At 43.0% G+C, this 19,382-nt stretch overlaps 1 protein-coding gene across 2 annotated transcripts in view; it reads left to right on the forward strand.

Annotated features, from left to right (window-relative positions):
• The window catches only part of suco (SUN domain containing ossification factor), an 89,112-nt gene that overhangs the window by 26,871 nt on the left and 42,859 nt on the right, over positions 1-19,382 (forward strand). For both annotated transcript variants that reach the window (XM_078407804.1, XM_078407805.1), the window contains exons 3-9: positions 9,294-9,384; positions 9,929-10,030; positions 13,714-13,856; positions 14,442-14,573; positions 14,838-15,024; positions 16,278-16,401; positions 17,389-17,510. In XM_078407804.1, the coding sequence (XP_078263930.1) occupies positions 9,294-9,384; positions 9,929-10,030; positions 13,714-13,856; positions 14,442-14,573; positions 14,838-15,024; positions 16,278-16,401; positions 17,389-17,510 (901 nt within the window). The remainder of the gene's footprint in view (positions 1-9,293; positions 9,385-9,928; positions 10,031-13,713; positions 13,857-14,441; positions 14,574-14,837; positions 15,025-16,277; positions 16,402-17,388; positions 17,511-19,382) is intronic.

Raw genomic sequence — 19,382 nt, forward strand, 5'->3', positions numbered from 1 at the left:
TGGAATATATACGCTTATGTTGTTGTTCGTTCTTCGGGTTGGAAGATGACCATGACTTCACTTTCAGTTGGAGGATTGGTGACTGTGGGTCCGGAAGTGACTGGTGAGGCCAATCCGGGCCCGGAAGGCACGCCCACATGTGGGACACAAGTGGATGGGTGCTGCAGTGGTAGTGGAGGTAGCCCGGGCCTTGCGCGCGGTGCGTTTCCTCTGGGCCTCTGCAGTGCGTCTGTTCTCGGCTCCACGGGCTCCTGTGGTGAGCTTGCTACGCCAGGTTGGACGGCCCAGAGCAAGAGACTCCCAAGTGCCGAGGTTGATGTCCAAGTCTTTGAGGGACACTTTGAGGCAGTCCTTAAACCGTTTCTTCTGTCCTACTGAGCGCTTGCCCTGACACAGTTCTCCATACAGAAGCTGTTTTGGCAGTCGACTCTCGGGCATTCTGACGACATGGCCTGCCCATCTGGCTTGGGCTTTCCGTAGGATGGTGTGGACGCTGGGGATTCCAGCCCGTTCCAAGACCTCTGTGTTGGGAATTTTGTCCTGCCACCTGAAGCTTGTGTCGTGCAACCAACCATTTGCAAATTGATTGTAAGCCTCTGATGACTTGTATGCCTGGAAATTATTTGCCGTGTATGGACTCGCCGTTGATATCAGGTATGCCATGTGTCCATGGAATTGAGTTCTGGAAGTTGGGAAATATCACGCGATTTCTGTTTCAGGCTCTAAATAAGGGTCAATATCAGTCTGAAGAAGGGTCTCAACCCAAAACGTCACCCATTCCTTCTCGCCTGAGATGCTGCCTGACCTGCTGAGTTACTCCAGCATTTTGTGAATAAATACCTTCGGCTGAAACAAGTCGACAAGTGATGTATTTGTATTACCAAGAGCAAATTGAATGGGCTTCTCTGGATATAATTGTTCCTGCTTGCTCTGAGAAGTAGCCATTGACCCTGCTTGACTCCAGTTTAGTTTAATTTATTATTGTCACGTGTACCGAGGTACAATGAAAAGCTTTTGTTGCGTGCTATCCAGTCAGCAGAAAGACAATACATGATTACAATTGAGCCATTTGCAATGTATAAATGTTGCTGTAAGAATGGAGATTTAAGAGTGTGGAACGATTATAATGAGTTTGTAGATCTGCTTCTGTGACTAGCATGTAAATAGTCGCCTGGGTTGGGCGCCTTCTTAGAAGCCATTCTTTCATAAAGAATTAGTGCGATTTAAAAATTGTTTTGCTTACCCTGCTCTTGGATTGTCCTTGGTAACTGTTTTGATCAGTAGGCAGGTACTTGGAGTTACTGTGGTGATTTGGTAATTGTATTTCTGATAGTAAGCCAGTGCAGTTGAGGGGGGTTTTGATTCTAAATTAGAATAGTAGATGCAAGGAACTGAGGATGCTGGAATCTTGCACAAACACAGTGCTGGTGTAACACAGTGGGCCAGGCAGCATCTCTGGAGGACATGGATAGGCGACATTTCGGGTCAGGACCCTTCTTGAGGACAATCCCGACCCAAAACGTCACCTATCTACATCCTCCAGAGATGATCTCGGACCCACTGAGTTACTCCAGCACTTTGTGCTCTAAATTAGAATAGTATTGGGCTTGTGGCATTTATTGTGACTGTCCTTATTCATATATTTCATGTGTTGTTAACTCCGACATAACCAATGTAGGCTGGTGCAGTTTGCTAGGAAAATAATTTTTTTATGTTTAATCTTGAGAAAATTATTGAAGTTAATGTATCTTTACCTGCTGGATTAAAATGGAGACATTAAACCAGAAAATGTGTATGGACAGAGCATTCCTAATTCGATGTATAGATGTTACATCTGTAACTTTGTAGAGATATGAGAGGAATAGATTGGGTGGACGCAGGGTCTCTTGCCCAAAGTAGGGGAATTGAGAACTAGAGGACATGGGTTTAAGGTGAAGGGGAAAAGATTTAATAGGAATCTGAGGGGTATTTTTTTAAAAATAAAGGGTTGTGGGGGTGTGGAACACGCTTCTAGAAGAGGTATTTGAGGCAGGGACTATCACGACGTTTAAGAAACTATTCGATGGGTACATGGTGATGAAGTCGACCTTTCAATAAGACTTGAGGAATTATAAGATTCCCCATCAGCTGTGAGTTTTACTTGCACAAGGGGAGAAGTGTCTCAGTCAAAGGCTGTGATCACAACTTCAAAGTTAAGTTGGTACAGCAGGACATTGATACACCAAAAAAGACAGCAACTGAGGAAGTACAGATATGAGGTAGATTGATATGTTAATTACAAATCTTTGTACAAAAGTTGCGACTTCTCGGTTCTGCATGCAACAAGGTACAAAGGTAAGCATATGTTAATAATTTGACACTGGATTGTGATTTTTTGGGGGGGGTCTTGGCTTAATGGGGTACACATATAAGGAAGTAAATGTGTTTAACTGCAAATACCTGCTGGCGGCTTTTGAGTCGAGGAAAGGACAACAAGTATGTTGTCAATAGATGCTAACTGGTGCCTTTTGGGCTCTGCACGCAACGGTACAAAGGTAACGTCATTGAAGATGTTAATGGTGAGTGCGAGAACCAAGATATAATGGTATGATAGTATGTTAAGTGATAGATGCTGACAGGCGTCTTTTGGACTCTCCGCGCAACGGAGTACAAGGGACGCAGCAGAGTACGAAGGCGAGAGAAATGAATATGATAATGGCAGATGCTAGTTGGCAACTTGAACTAATGTATTAATAAACACCTCCAACAGTTTTTGGGACTTCCACACTGGATAGGACAGGTTTAGTGGGATATGGGCCAAATGTAGGCAGGTGGAACTAATGTAGACGGGACATGTTGGTTGGTGTGGGCAAGTTAGACCAAAGGACCTGTTTCCACGCACTGTCTATAATAATTCTCTTATATATATGTATGGTCTGGCTGTATCATAATGCAAGTCTTGAAGATTTGTTTTATTCTTTATTGATCTCTCATCGTTATGCTACAGTGAGATGCAACGTTCATATACAGAGAATCTGTTTCATGTTGTTAATCCATTGACTTTCAGATTTCTCATCCTGGGGTAAATTTAACACAGTCCTGACCACTTATGCTTGATACTAACTGTGAGATCCACAGTGGGATCTTGGCAGAACTGCCACTAGCCTCAAGACTTTGCTAAACAATTAAATATGTGTTCCTAAAAATCAGAAAAAAGAAAATGCTGTAAATACTCAGCAGGATAGGCGAGCAGCTGTTGGAAGAGAAACGGAACTAATGTTTCGGGTCGAAGACCCTCCTTGAGGATTGGGAAGATGGGTGAAGGGAGGTGGCTCTGGAGTGAAACCAAGGTGATCCCAGGATCACCTGTAACCAAGATCATATTGTCACTGAGTATGAATGTAGAGAAAGGAATGCAGGGCAGGAATGTGTACCGGGCAGGTTAGGCTGGGTGTGTTTTCCACTTGCATTGAAAAAGGAGGGGGGAAAAAACTAGGTGGATGAGGAGGAAAAGCAGAATTCAAGATAAGCTTTTATTAGAGTTCTCAGTGATACAGACCTAGGAAGTCAACTTTTCAAATAATTACACATAAAATCTTTTTGTGTATTGCAGTGCTTGTAAGTTGGTTGTTTAAATTCCACATTTGTTATTTTTTGTTGTTTTTAAAATCAATTTGCTGCCTCCAGACTCCATTTCATAGACTGGCACAGTGTACGATGCCATGAATCGTGTCAACTTTTCCATCCAGATGAGTACTTTGTTCAATGTGGTGGAACACTTAAGGAAAATTTAATTTTTGAAAATATAGTGTTAGAGTGGGGTGGCACGGGAGTGGTAGAGTTGCTGCCTTACCAGTGCCAGAGGCCCAGGTTCGATTCGGACTGCGGGTGCTGTTTGTACGGAGTTTGTACGTTCTCCTCATGACTTGTGTGGGTTTGTCCCGGGACCTCCAGTTTCCTCCCACACTCCAAAGACGTACAGGTTTGTAGGTTAATTGGCGTCGGTAAAATTGTAAATAGTCCTTGGTGTGTGTAGGATAGTGTTGGTGTACGGGTATCACTGGTTGGTGTGGACTCGGTTAGCCGCAGGGCCACTTTCCACACTGTATCTCTAAATTATGCTCTAGGAAGGAAGGTTTAAAAGTGGAAATTTAAATTCTGATGTACTTTTTTTTTAAAAACATGTTTATTTCCCTTGTACAATCAAATGTAGAATCGGTTGAAGACATCTGGGGATTTATTGCATCCCCTTTTATGACTGTTGGCAAATTAATTTCCCTCCTGGGATAAATAAAGTTGTATCATATCTTGTGACACAGAAGTTGGGTCTTGCAAGCCGGGTTTCTTTCAGAATTTCTAATTGCCTTGCACAGTAAGAAATGGAGTAATAGGTTAGTCAGTTTAGAAAAATGTCCCATTAAAACTGGTGGGATCGGTTCTACATTTTTGATCTGTGTATTCTGCTTTATCTACTCAGAATGGTGCCTGTATTTCTTGTCTGATGACTGTAATTTGTGTATGGTTGTGTTTTACTTGGAGTGAAATCAGTCAGTTGTATTTTGCTGATGTACACATTATCCTGATAAAAGCTGTGATATTTAGGAATGTAGAAAACGTTCTAGTCAGCATCAAAGTCGCCATTGGTTTTGTGTTAATCCAATGTTTAACCTACCATGTCTCTATTGATGGTCTGAAAATATTGTTATTGTTAATGCATTATCAAGGGATTATTCCAAAGTACAGCATGGTCTGTTTCTCCAAGCTCTTTTCCCTTCAGCCTATTTCATTTTTCTCTGATTAACTGATTAATATCCATTTGTTAAAGTGTGGGTTATGGTCTTGATTTTGGTTTAGTTTAGAGATACAGCACGGAAACGCACTTCGGCTCACCGAGTCCGCACCGACCAGCGCTCCCCGCACACTAACACTATCCTACACACACTTGGGACAGTTTACATTTTATACCAAGCCAATGAACCTAGCAACCTGTGTCTTTAGAGTGTGGGAGCAAACTGAAGATCTCGACGAATACCCACGCAGGTCACAGGTAAAACATACAAACTCTGTGCAGACAAGCACCTGCAGTCGGGATCAAACCTGGGTCTTTGGTGCTGTAAGGCAGTAGCTCTACCGCTATGCCACCTATGTTGGAGATTAATGTGAAACTGCTAGGGGTAGCAAACTGTTGATGTGCTTTAAAGAAGTCAAGGCTACAGATGGGCATTGATGCAAGGAATTGCAGTTGCTGGTTTACAAAAAGCGACAGTACTTGGGTCTGGCAGTGTCTCTGGAGAACTTACACGGGCGACATTTTGGGCTGAGACCCTTGTTTAGACTGATTGTAGTAGGGTGGAAGTTGGAAAAGAGGTGGTGGGGGGGGGGGGGGGGGGGAACAAAAGCAGGCGAGAATGATCGGTATTGAAAGGAGTTTATGAATGGGCATGGAGGGTGGACAGAATAGCCAATGCACAGAAGAGGAATGAAAATCACTGCGTAGTCTGCCACAGTGAATGGTGTATGGAGTGGGGATATAGAGTGGTGGTGCCTACTGGTGTGGGATGTGATAGTCAGAGGGTTAACTCCTCTCAGAGCAGAAGAATAGACAGTGTTTTCATTGTACCAATGAACATGTACAAGGATGGGCAATGGTCTGGAAATTAACTGAGAATGACCAGTCCAGACTAGTTTGAAGAGGTGCCGCAACCCAAAACATTAACTATCTATCTTCCAGAGATGCTGTCTGACCCACTGAGTTACTCCAGCACTTGTTTATGAATAGTACAGAGGCAGAAGAAAGAATAATCTTAAAGAATTTCTACACTGCAAAAGAGCTAACTTTAAGAGAGGAGGGCCGGAATAGCAGAATCAAGAGCCAGAGGACATGGGTTTAAAGGCGAGGGAAATTAAATAAGGAATCTGAGGGGCAACTTTTTTTATATAAAGGGTGGTGGGTGCATAAAATGAGCTACCAGCAGAGATAGTTGAGGCAGGCACTATCGCAACGTTTAAAAGACATTTGGACAGCTACATGGGTAGGATAGGTTCAGAGTGATATGTGGCCTCACGCAGGCAGGTGGGACTAGTGTTGGTCAGTGTGGGCAAGTTGGGCCGAAGGGCTTGTTTCCACGCCGTATGAATCTGACTACGAGAGCAGTTCCAGTTAAAATGCAACCATATGGAAGGGTACAATGAATGAAATTGGCCAAGAGTTTGTTAGACTGAACTGATGTCAATGTTTAAAAACCTGGAACACGTTTCTAAAACAGGAATTGGGTGATGACTTGGAGAACAATAATTGAATTGAAGATGGATACAAAAAGTTGGAGAGACTCGGCGAGTCAGACAGCATCTCTGGAGAAAAGGAATGGGTAATGTTTTGGGTCCAGGCACCTCTTCAGACTGAGGGACAGGGGAGAGGGAAATGAGAGATAGAGTTGGCGATATGTCTATATCACAATATTTGCATTGTTGGTTATAGCGCGATTTAGATTGGGAACTGGGGAACCACTTAAAGGTTACTTTGGTAATAGTCATGCAGAAAAAAGCTATCTTGGATTTAAACAGGAGGGAGATGGGGGAAGAATCTGTCTCCATGTTCCCTCCCCCAGTAATCGGACACCATTCTCTTAAGTACACCTCTGTTACTAGAATCATGGGTGCTGATTGACATTACAAGCAGTCACTTCTATTGACACTTGTGCAATATTCTGTATTAAGCTATTCAACTTGCAGCCTTTCATATTTAAATTTATTGCTGTGGAAAAGACCTCGTGGGGAAAAATAACTGATTGCAAATTTGAAACTATAGCCCCTAACCCTCTTTCTCTTGTGACACAATTATCTTCATAATTCAAATTTCTATAAAGTGGTTTCTTAGGAATGCAACGGTCGTGTTATTGTAGAACTAATTATATAATTTAATCAGATGTTACAAAAATTGAAATCTGATTTTGGTGATAATGTGATTATGTTGTGTGAATCTCAACATGGGGTTTGACACTTGCAGATATGGTATAATGGTGTAGGCAGGAACTGCAGATGCTGGTTCATATCGAAGATGGACTCAAAGTGTTGGAGTAACTCAGCGGGTCGGGCAGCATCTCTGGAGAAAAAGGATGGGAGACGTTTTGGGTCTGAACCCTTCAAACGGAAAGTTGGGGGGGGGGGGGGGGGGGGGCGGGACTGGAAGTAGGAAAAGGCCATAACAAATCAGGGCTGGGAACAGATGACCTAGGAAAGATGAAGCCCACAATGGTCCATTGTTGGCTGGGGAAGAGGTGATGATGAGGGATACAGGGATGCGAACAGTGGAACTGGTAGTACGACTCGGGTGGGGGAGTGGGGTGAGAGGCATTGCAGAGGTTACTTGAAATTGGGGAAATAGTCTTTTCATAGTCTGTTCAGATAGATGCCTGGAAGAAGAGTGGTGGCAGTTATTACATAATTGAATTTTTCCAGGTTTAGATAAGCTGAAGTCTTCTAAGTATTTAGATGGAGGAAATTTCTGCTTGCCCAGTCAGATAAGCAGTCTGATAATTTGAGCATTGTGGTGGTTTGGTAGAACTGGTTATGTTGCTAAAATATAATGAAAGTTGACTACTTTCATAATCCATAATCTAGATAATAGTTTAGAGGCAATTTGCTCATAAACCTGTAGGAAGGAACTGCAGATGCTGGTTCTCGACTGAAACGTCACGCATTCATTCTCTCCAGAGATGCTGCCTGTCCCTGCTGAGTTAGACAATAGACAATAGACAATAGACAATAGGTGCAGGAGTAGGCCATTCAGCCCTTCGAGCCAGCACCGCCATTCAATGCGATCATGGCTGATCACTATCAATCAGTACCCCGTTCCTGCCTTCTCCCCATACCCCCTCACTCCGCTATCCTTAAGAGCTCTATCCAGCTCTCTCTTGAAAGCATCCAACGAACTGGCCTCCACTGCCTTCTGAGGCAGAGAATTCCACACCTTCACCACCCTCTGACTGAAAAAGTTCTTCCTCATCTCCGTTCTAAATGGCCTACCCCTTATTCTCAAACTGTGGCCCCTTGTTCTGGACTCCCCCAACATTGGGAACATGTTATCTGCCTCTAATGTGTCCAATCCCCTAATTATCTTATATGTTTCAATAAGATCCCCCCTCATCCTTCTAAATTCCAGTGTATACAAGCCCAATCGCTCCAGCCTTTCAACATACGACAGTCCCGCCATTCCGGGAATTAATCTAGTGAACCTACGCTGCACGCCCTCCATAGCAAGAATATCCTTCCTCAAATTTGGAGACCAAAACTGCACACAGTACTCCAGGTGCGGTCTCACCAGGGCCCGGTACAACTGTAGAAGGACCTCTTTGCTCCTATACTCAACTCCTCTTGTTACGAAGGCCAACATTCCATTGGCTTTCTTCACTGCCTGCTGAACCTGCATGCTTCCTTTCATTGACTGATGCACTAGGACACCCAGATCTCGTTGAACTCCCCCTCCTCCTAACTTGACACCATTCAGATAATAATCTGCCTTTCTATTCTTACTTCCAAAGTGAATAACCTCACACTTATCTACATTAAACTGCATCTGCCATGTATCCGCCCACTCACACAACCTGTCCAGGTCACCCTGCAGCCTTATTGCATCTTCCTCACAATTCACACTACCCCCCAACTTAGTATCATCTGCAAATTTGCTAATGGTACTTTTAATCCCTTCGTCTAAGTCATTAATGTATATCGTAAATAGCTGGGGTCCCAGCACCGAACCTTGCGGTACCCCACTGGTCACTGCCTGCCATTCCGAAAGGGACCCATTTATCCCCACTCTTTGCTTTCTGTCTGTTAACCAATTTTCTATCCATGTCAGTACCCTACCCCCAATACCATGTGCCCTAATTTTGCCCACTAATCTCCTATGTGGGACCTTGTCGAAGGCTTTCTGAAAGTCGAGGTACTCCGGCTTCTTGAGTCTATCTTCTTGTTCATAATCCTTCCAAGTTTTTTGGGGGGCTCGTCATTTTTTTTGGTTTAGTTTAGAGATACCACGTGGAAACAGGCCCTTTGGCCCACTGAGTCCGCGCCAACCTGCGATCACTGCATATTAATATTATCCGACACACACTGGGGACAATTTTTACATTTACCAAACCAATTAACCTACATACAGTAAACCGAAGGTCTAAACCCACGCAGGTCACGGGGAGAACACACAAACTTTGTGCAGACAGCACCCATAGTTTCCCATGGCAAATGCCATGAAATAACATTTCTGAGTGTGCCTTTTCACATTTCTCGTAAACCTTTTCTCTCTGTCTGATTGTCAGGTGCCCTCATTGGCATGTAGGTTGTACTGGGCAACAGGAAACAACCTCCACACAAACACACATTGCACAAAATGAGCACTTTGAAGAAAAGGTAAGACACAGTTTTAATATTTTAAATTTGAAATTGCTTAGTGGATCACAATAACATGAATACTTTTTCAGGTGCAAAAATGTTGTTGGAATGAATCCTAAGATTATGCTTGTGTAAATTAAAGGAGACATGCACAATAGTTTAGTTTATTGTTATGTGTACTGAGGTACAGTGAAAAGCCTTTGAGTGCTAACCAGTCAGCGGTTACAAACCATGCACAGATATCTGAGAGGAGATTAGAGCATAGTTAAAGTAAAAATGCTGCTGTTGGAGTAGAGATTTAAGAGTGGAGCGATCGTAATGCGTGATTGCAAATCCACTTCTGTAACGAGCAGTCACCTGGGTAGGGCATTTTTTTGTGTTATTAAAAAGTCCATTTTAATAAGTTTAGCAATTGGTGGTCAGCATCTTTTCGTTCTTCATTTTCACAGAGCATAAATTGAGTGGGTGTGCTTTTTTTCTGTGTTGTGTTACTGTTTGCTTGGATTTGACTATCACAGTCAGAATTTCATTTACCTGCAAGTTGTATGTTAATGTAATCTAGCCCAAACAGGATGTGGTTGATGAGTCTACAGATGTGAAGCAATCGCATATTAGCAGCCAGTTCGATCCCCTCCTAGAACAGTACACAAAAGCAAGCCAACAGGTAAGGTTATGTAAATTCTGAATGGCTATCTCAGACTTTTCCAATTGTAAAATGTACCACGTTAATTGTTTGAAGTTGTGGTTCTTGGGTACAATGGTAACCACTCATCAGGATATTTGCATGTCTTGAATTGAAAGTTTCGGCTATTTGAATAAACCTGTTCTCAATATTAGGTAGACAAAACGCTGGAGTAACTCAGCAGGTCAGGCAGTATCTCTGGAGAGAAGGAATGGGTGACGTTTTGGATCGAGACCCTTCCACCTCTTTTCCAACTTTTGGAGTAGCTCAGCGTCACCCATTCCTTTCTCCAGAGATGCTGCCTGTCCCGCTGAGTTACTCCAGCATTTTTTGTCTACCTTCGATTTATACTGGCATCTCCAGGTTTTCTTTCCTACTGTTCTCAATATTGGGTCATTAATTATTAGCCTCTTGTCATTTGCTGCAGTCAGTTTCTCCTTATGTCTGAAGGAGGCTATGGGGATAGTATTGTTATACTAGTTGGGTTCTTTAAAAAAAAAATAATAATAACCCTTTAGCATTTGTATATTCTGACCAGAAGCAAAGATCTGAGATATAAATTTAATGGTGCAGGAGGGAAGTACGGCTTTTGCAGTGAAAACTTATAAGCAACTTATTTTTAGACTGGAAAAGATACTTCTTCACACTGGTGTGAGAACGGATGATCTTAAATGAACTACTCGTGTTCTTCTTTCTCTTGGACCGTGCAGTTGAATTCACCTCTGCAGTATGAACATTGACTTCTCCAACTTCAGATAGTTCCTCTGTCCCTCTCTTTTCCCTCCCCTTCCCAGTTCTCCCATTGTCTTCCTGTCTCCACCTATATCCTATCCGCCTCCTCCCCTGACATCAGTCTGAAGAACGGTCTCGACCCGAAACGTCACCCATTCCTTCTCTCCTGAGATGTTGCATGACCCGCTGAGTTACTCCAGCATTTTGTGTCTACCTTTTTTAAAAATCTCTTATCACCCTGGAGACGCGAAAAACATTTGTAGTTTTTCTTGGATTAATTTGAGTTGTGATTTTTAAAAATCTGAGCTGGAGCACTGCTTATTATTTAAAATTTATTGACCATGCCTAATTTTTTATGAAGGTAGCAGAGTTCCACCTTCTTGAACTGATACAATTTATGTTGAAAGTTCTATCATAGAGTTGTATGTAGGCAGTTACAGTTGTTTAATCCAACGACAAAGGAGGGGCAAAATTTATTCCATGCGAAACAACGTGATGTGGTGGGCTAATTGGAAGGATGAGAGGAGATCTTATCGAAACGTATGATTATTAAGGGGTTGAACATGTTAGAGGCAGGAAACATGTTCCCAATGTTGGGGGAGTCCAGAACAAGGGGCCACAATTTAAGAATAAGGGGTAGGCCATTTAGAACTGAGACGAGGAAAAACTTTTTCAGGCAGAGAGTTGTGAATCTGTGGAATTCTCTGCCTCAGAAGGCAGTGGAGGCCAATTCTCTGAATGCATTCAAGAGAGAGCTAGATAGAGCTCTTAAGGATAGCGGAGTCAGGGGGTGTGGGGAGAAGGCAGGAAGGGGGTACTGATTGAGAATGATCAGCCATGATCACATTGAATGGCGGTGCTGGCTCGAAGGGCCGAATGGCCTCCTCCTGCACTTATTGTCTATTGAAGTGTGGAGTTTTAGTTAATATTTTGGAATGCATATTTGTGGCATACAGTTGATGATTTGAGATACTCGTCATGAAATTTGGGATGCAGATTACTTGGTAAGCTGCCTAGTTTTCAAATACTGACATGCTCAGTCCTCCTAAACCTACCTGATCTCCCGGTTGCTAAACACTTTAAGTCCCCTCCCATTCCCACACTGACCTTTCTATCCTGGGCCTTCTCCACTGTCAGAGTGAGGCCCAGTGCAAATTGGAGGAACAGCAATTTCGCTCGGCCAGCTTACACCTCAGCAGTATGTATATTGATTTCTTAAACTTCAAGTAACCCTTGCTTTCCCTCTCCATCCCTCACTTTTCCTAGTTCTCGGACCAGTCTAACTATTCCCCGATTAAATTTTATCTCTGAATGCTTCGTTGTCACCTTCTTCTAGCTAACAGTGATCTATTCTACATTTTCCTTGAACTGCATCTCATTTGATGTCTCGTTTTCACATCTTACCCTTCCTTATCTCTGTCTCCTTCTACACGACTCTGTCTGAAGAAGGGTCTTGACCTGAAATGCCACCCATTCCTTCTGTCCAGAGAAGCTGCCTGTCCTGCTGAGTTACTCCTGCATTTTATGTCTTTTATCTGAAATGGGAAATATTAAATGTAATAAATGCGATAAGTTAATGCTTGCAGTGTCATGCCAAGTTCATTGTTCCCATTTGTACTGTTTGTTGATGATTGTTGAGAAAGGCTGTTCCATTTGTGGACAATCAAGTTTAAAGCAAGCGTAACAATGTTCTGGCAGAAATGCCAAATGGCCGATCCTTCTCCACATTGTCCTGAGAATCAAAGCCATCACAAAAATCTGTTTACTGCCAATTCAATTTGCTGCATGTGAAATCAAGTGATGACTACGTACACCACATATAGCAAAGGCAGACAACGTTGCATCTGTAGCACTGAAGACTGATGTTCCAGAACTAACAGAGTCTCCAAGCTGTCTGTTCTGGTACAGAGAATACACTGTTGACCTGACTATGTGGAAAAGCTATTCACATCTAATCTAGCTAATTATTAGAACAGAGAACAGTACAGCACAGGAACACAGTCCACAATGTATGTGCCAAACTTGATGCAAAAACCAAATCTTACCTGCCTACGCCGTACCACGCCAAGATGGCGGCGCCTAACGGCAGCGGCTGACTAGCAGTCTGTCTGGTTTTTTTTCTTCCTTTTTTTGTTGTGTGTCGGTGTTGGGATGGTTTTTATATATATTTTTTTGGTTGTGTATGTGTGGGAGGGGGTGGTGGTGTGGGTGGGTGTGGGGACTTTTCTCTTCCTCACGGCGCGGGGTGCGGCTCGGCTGCGGGGCCTAACATCCCCCGGTGCGGCTTGGCCGCTGGACTTTACATCGCCCGGTGCGGCTTGGCCGCTGGACTTAACAGTGCCCGGTGCAGCTCGGCTGCGGGGCTTAACATCGCCCGGTGCAGCTCGGCTGCGGGGCTTAACACCGCCCGGTGCAGCTCGGCTGCGGGGCTTAACACCGCCCGGTGCAGCTCGGCTGCGGGGCTTAACACCGCCCGGTGCAACTCGGCTGCGGGACTTAACATCGCCCGGTGCAGCTCGGCTGCGGGGCTTTACATCGCTGGTGCGGCTCGGCTGCGGGACTTAACATCGCCCGGTGCGGCTCGGCCGCGGGGCTTTACATCGCCCGTAGTTTCGTTCGGTACTTCGGTACCGAACGACAAATAAAGCTCTGTTATACCTGTTATGGGATGCGGTTCGACAGGGCGATCCCAACTCTTTTACAATACAAAATCTCTGCGTGCCCGCATTCTCCACCAGCCGTCTCTGATTATTGTCATCCAACTGACCGCGAACGCGAACTCAACACCTACATATAATCCATTTCCCTTTGCAGATGCTGCCTGACCCACTGAGTTACTCCAGCACTTTGTGTCATTTGAAGTATTAAGTGTCCTGCTCCTAACTGATTGTGTTATTTTACCTTTTAACAAGAACAACTTTCTTTATATGCAGCATGTGAAATCTGAACAGTCTGCTTTTCCTCACCCTGGACTGGAGCCTTCTACAGAACTAGTGGAACCACCTGCTAGTGTAGCTGCTAGTATTGATGACATTTCCAGTCCGACTACCTCAGAGAACACCTCCTCTCAGCACAGGCAAGTGTCCTGCTCTATCTAACAACCTACCTTGAATCACACCAATTATGTTGAAATTTAAATATAACGCCGTGACGTTTCCTCTAAATGGTTTAAAGGTTTATCGTGACAGACTGAAATTATATATTTCAAAATACAGTAATGCCAATGTGATTTATTTGTTAAGAATGAGAAGCAATAAGAATGAAAGCAAGTATCTGTGCATGACAATTATTAAAATTCAGTTCGAAGGTATTTATTCACAAAATGTTGGAGTAACTCAGCAGATCAGGCAGCATCTCAGGAGAGAAGGAATGGGTGACGTTTCGGGTCGAGACCCTTCAGTCTCGACCCGAAACGTCACCCATTCCTTCTCTCCTGAGATGCTGCCTGACCTGCTGAGTTACTCCAGCATTTTGTGAATAAATACCTTCGATTTGTACCAGCATCTGCAGTTATTTTCTTACACTACTTAAAATTCAGTTCATATTTTGTAAAAACTTTGATTAGTTCAGGGTGTGTGTTTCAATTTTTAAGTTTCTTAATATTGCTGGGGGAAGGACTTAATGAAGCAATATGTTAAATTGGTGTCATTTTTTTTCTTAGTGCAATAGAAAATTCCAGTGATGATATTCCTGAAATAAGCTATGAACAGTCGAAAGCTGACTGTGATGCTGAAGGGGAAAGTGGGGCCATTCCTCAAAGCAAGCCATCCTCCTATACCAGTCTGCTTGAGAGGTGAGTGTGTTCAAGGGCCATTGCTGTACGAAACCATGTTGCGTACTCTGGTGTGCTGGATGTGCAGTACCTGGCTGCTTCATGCTCTGCTTGTTTCACTGTACTGTACAAGGACATGAGTATCAACAGCAGAAGAACAAAGTTCTTGCATACATACAGCATTGCTAGGAATAACAATGGTATAAATAACAAAATGTACCAACATCTAGTATGTTTCTGGCTGCACAATGAAGCATTAAAAAAAACCTTGTTCCTTCGTTATAGTCCTCAGGAAAAACCTAATGACGAGGAATCTTCTTCAAATGGCATGGGAAACGCACCCGTTTCCAGTTCTGAACCTGAGCTTATTGAGATTCCAAAGACTGTTGTGCCTGAAGCTGACCAAGAGAAGCCAGCAGTAAATATAAAATCCAACACAACACAGGCCTTGCAATTGGCAGAGTTGGCACAGGTAAGAATGACTTCATATCTCCATATCAGATTTTTATTTTGTGTGCCAAGTTGGTCAAATTTCCAGTCTCGGGTTACTTGGATGTTTTAGCAAAAGCCACATGGTGTGATAAACTAAAAAACGCCTTTTTTAATTGTTAATTCATACTTCCCAGCCTTTGTGCCACGAGGATGACTCAGAAATCGGATATAGCTCAACAGATTTTTTTTAAAACACTTATCAGAACTGCTTTGCAATCCCTTCATGGCAGTGATAATCTTTCCTAATGCAATAATTAGAAATGCAAACAAAGGCCAGAACTGTACATTTTCCATCGGCTTCAACAGTACAGCAGATCAAATAAATCAAGAAGATTGCGTTATAAATTAAGTTGACTGATTAAAAGCTTTAAAAGAGGGCATTTTTTCAATGTGGTTTTCTTGGAGAGTTTGGTGTCATTAATCTTCATTTAAACAATGACAAGTGATTGTTAAAGTTTTTAATAGCTACAAACAAATCTGTGGCTGGCTCAATTGCTGAAACTTTATCCAATTTGAACCGTTTCCAACTTTCATTTTGCAAAATCTGTTATGAACCAGAGAAATTGGCTGCTTTTTAATTGTTTAAATAAAAAAGTTCAAAACTCCTGACTGGTTGTTACTTGTTATTTTAACTGATGAATTGAGTTGAAAATTTAATTTATTTACCGCAAACGTTTCAAAGTGGTGGCACAGTTACGCTGCGGTAGATTTGCTGCCTTCCAGTGTGTGAGACCCAGGTTAAATCCTGACTACGGGTGCTGTCTGTATGGGGTTTGTGCGTTTTCCCTGTGACCACGTGGGTTTTCTCTGGGTGCACAGGTTTTTTTGCACTTTCCAAAGATGTACAGGTTTGTAGGTTAATTGGCTTTGGTAAAAATTGTCTCTCGTGTGCAGGATAGAACGAGTGTGTGGGTGATCGCTGATCAGTATGGACTCGGTGGGTCGAAGGGCCTGGTTCCATGCTAAATTAATACTTGTGAGCAGAGAGGGGATAAAACAGCAATCGCTAGTGGCACTGGATTTGGCTTTACTTTTAAAATTGCATGACTTTACACTAGTTCTGTCGATAGCTGATTTTTTGGGCTAACGTTGCTCTTGACATTAGAGAATAATAAGGGTTTGTGATCTGCTGAGAGTCTTGTTTGAAGCTTTCAAATGTTTTTTGAGCTAGTCAAGTGTCAACGATATTTTAAATGCAAGCTTATATGAATTTGAACTTTCTGACTGATATAGGACACTGAAGTTCCAAGAGGAGTAGATGGTGGAGATTCGACTTCGATTCCATCTAAAGATTCGGGAGACATTCCCTCGTTTGATGAATGGAAGAAGAAAGTCATGGAAGAAGAGAAGGAGAAAAGTATGCATTGCAAACTTTGAGAGATTACCTGAGTGAATGGAAACATTGGTGGTACAGAGGTTAGAGCGACATGGTGGTGCAACGGTGGAGTTTGCCATTCAGCGCCAGAGACCAGGGTTTGATCCTGACTACGGGTGCTGTCTGTACAGAGTTTGTATGTTCTCCCTGTTCTCCCTGCGTGGGTTTTCTCCGGGTGCTCTGGTTTCTTCTCACACTCCAAAATCGTACAGGTTTTTAGGTTAATTGGCTTGGTAAAATGTCCCTAGTGTGTGCAGGATAGTGTTAATGTGCAGTGATTGCTGGTCGGCATAGACTGGGTGGGCCGAAGGGCCAATTTCCACACTCTATCTCTAAACTAAATCTGGGTTCAATCCTGACCTCTGGGCTATCTGCGTGGAGTTTGCACATTCTTCATTTTTAACCACATGGGTTCCTCATGAATGCACAGGTTTCCTCTCGATTACCTTGTGAGATGTATGAATAGGAATAAAATGTCAGGACCAGAAGAAGCACTGGTGTCACGTTGTCTGGTTCCTAAAATGTTGTTCCTCAGTCACCAAATCAGACATCTAATCAGTTCTCCTTAACTTTTTCCACATGATCTGCCTCTAAGTATCTTCTGAGATTTACTTTTATGGTTCATCAATTTCGTTGTGCATTGATCAACTCAGAATTATAAGTGGTCCAGCTTTTTAAACTTGCTTCGTTTTTCCATTGTTGATTCTGGAGAATACATTTTTCACAGCATGAAATTTGGCTTGCTTCAAATCCTAGAAAGCGATTTGTTTGAATTTTATAAATATTGGAATATTCTGGGTGAATAGTTTGTTTATATAGCAGTACAATATTTAATGTCCAATTTAATTGATGAGACTCCTAGTCAAATATAGTATTTGTGAACAAATGCTTATGTTTTCCTTTTTAAAAATATTGACCCATTAGGGGCCAAAGCAATGTTTCTGTAATATGGATGGTTTTTTTTTCCAGGCCAGTCATTACATACTTCCAGTGGTGGGCTTCATTCTGCAAAAAAACTACAGAAAAACTTCAATAACTATGCATCTGTGGAGTGTGGAGCAAAGATTCTAGCTGCTAATCCAGAAGCAAAGGTATTGCATTCTTTATTCAAGGATTGTCACTTGTCATTTATAGTAAGCACATTGTATTTTTATTGAACTGTTATTGCGCTTCCATCTTGGTGTGTCTCTGTTAAAGAATAGAATTCTAAAAAGCTAGACCTATCTGTGTCAGGGGTGGAATACTCGGGCCATGTTCTCAGCAATTATTTATATGGATGTCATGTGTGTATAATGTATAAGTGCCCATATAAAACAGGTTGAATGATAATTCCAGATGTGCCAGTGGTGCTGTGGCAAGGCTGGCTTAAATTTATGCTGTACACTTAATCTTTAAAAAGAGACCATTACACTTTGCCAGATGAAGATAACAAAAACTTTGTTAAAGCAACAGTCAATGTGTGCTTCACTCATTGGGCATTCAGAGCTCATTTTCCTTTTTTTCTTAAATGTGAAAAATGCCTAATTGAAATCTGATCCTTCTAAAGTCTTCCTATGGTTCATTGCGATAGTCCTTGAACAGGCGGACTATAGGAGTGGGAGCAGATACATTTGTGCATGAGACATGTGCATGCCTATGCTAGTATTTATTGTTCCTTTGTCCATAGCCAAGTGCTTTTGGAGGTGTGTGGGTGGGAACTCACAATAGTGAGGCATTGTGCTGCAGTACAAGTGCTCTGTGTTGTTCGGTTAGAGCTTTCTGGAGTTTTAACCCCCCCAGCGTTGACAAAATGGCAAACCACTGCCAGGTTTGACTAATGTGTGGCTTAAAGGGGAGCTTGCAGTTGCTGGGATGTTCACTGCCTAAAAAACCTTGTTCCTTGGGCATCCGAGGTCACTAATTTCATTCTCAGTGGTCAATGGGTTCTTTATTGTCACGTGTACCAGATACAGTGAAATACCTTTTTTTGCATACAGCTCAGCAAGACTATACCCCGTACAGAAGCACCGTCCCTGGTTAGTACAGTACGCACAGATCAGCCCACAGAGTCCATTGTAAAAGCTGCCATCTTGGCACCATTTTACAGTTCCAGCTGCAGCTGGCCACAAAGGCCCGGTGCAGCCGTCGCCTCCATTTTCAGTTGTCCCGCGAACCATCGTCACTCTCCACCATGCCTGGCCCTCTTCAGCCTCTGTTTCCCCGGTGGGCTCCTCGTGCTGCTGATCTCGAGGGCCCAGGAGGTAAGACCGCCCGGCTCCTCTTCTCGGGGCCCTTTGTTCAGCGTCTACCACCGTCCAGGCATGTGAATTTTCCGCGTTTCCGCGCACTTCCGCTTTTTAAAAATCAATTTTCCGTGCTTTTTGCATGGTTTCCGCTTTCTTCACTTTGCCAAATAAACGGAGAAATCGGATCGGGAAAAAAGGAAGGGAAAAAAACGATGTATAGACTTGTAATGAACACTAGGGTTCCACTAGAGGCCGCGAGAAATCCTCCCCGCGCGCCCTGGAAGTCTCCCCGAAAATGTGGCATCTAGGCTGGGCAAGGCAGCCAATGTCGACCCCATCGTGGCTTCCATGGCCAATTTGTCAATGAGGTCGCTAGAGGTTCCGCGACAAATCCACGGCCGATCGGTGGGTTGGATTTGCAACCTGCGGCCGGGGCGCTGGGACTCCAGCCCGGCTGGAGCCAGCACATCTATCCCCATAGTCGACTTCCTTGGCCGGCTGGAAAAACCAGCAAAGCTCTGGAACCAAGAGTGCCAGAAAATCAGTGGTGGTACTGTAATGAGTAAATATTAAATTTAAGTGCAAGATTATATAACTAAATTAATTAAGACAGGGTTAAAATATAAAACACAGCAGAAAAGCCAATTACCATCTTTTTGGGCTGATTATCAATTAATGTGCGAATTTACTTAAATGTTATTAGTGTACAGTGACTTATTCACTTTGTTTTGTAATGTA

This window comes from Rhinoraja longicauda, chromosome 11 (genome assembly GCF_053455715.1).
Source record: "Rhinoraja longicauda isolate Sanriku21f chromosome 11, sRhiLon1.1, whole genome shotgun sequence".
Taxonomy (NCBI): Eukaryota; Metazoa; Chordata; class Chondrichthyes; order Rajiformes; family Arhynchobatidae; genus Rhinoraja; species Rhinoraja longicauda.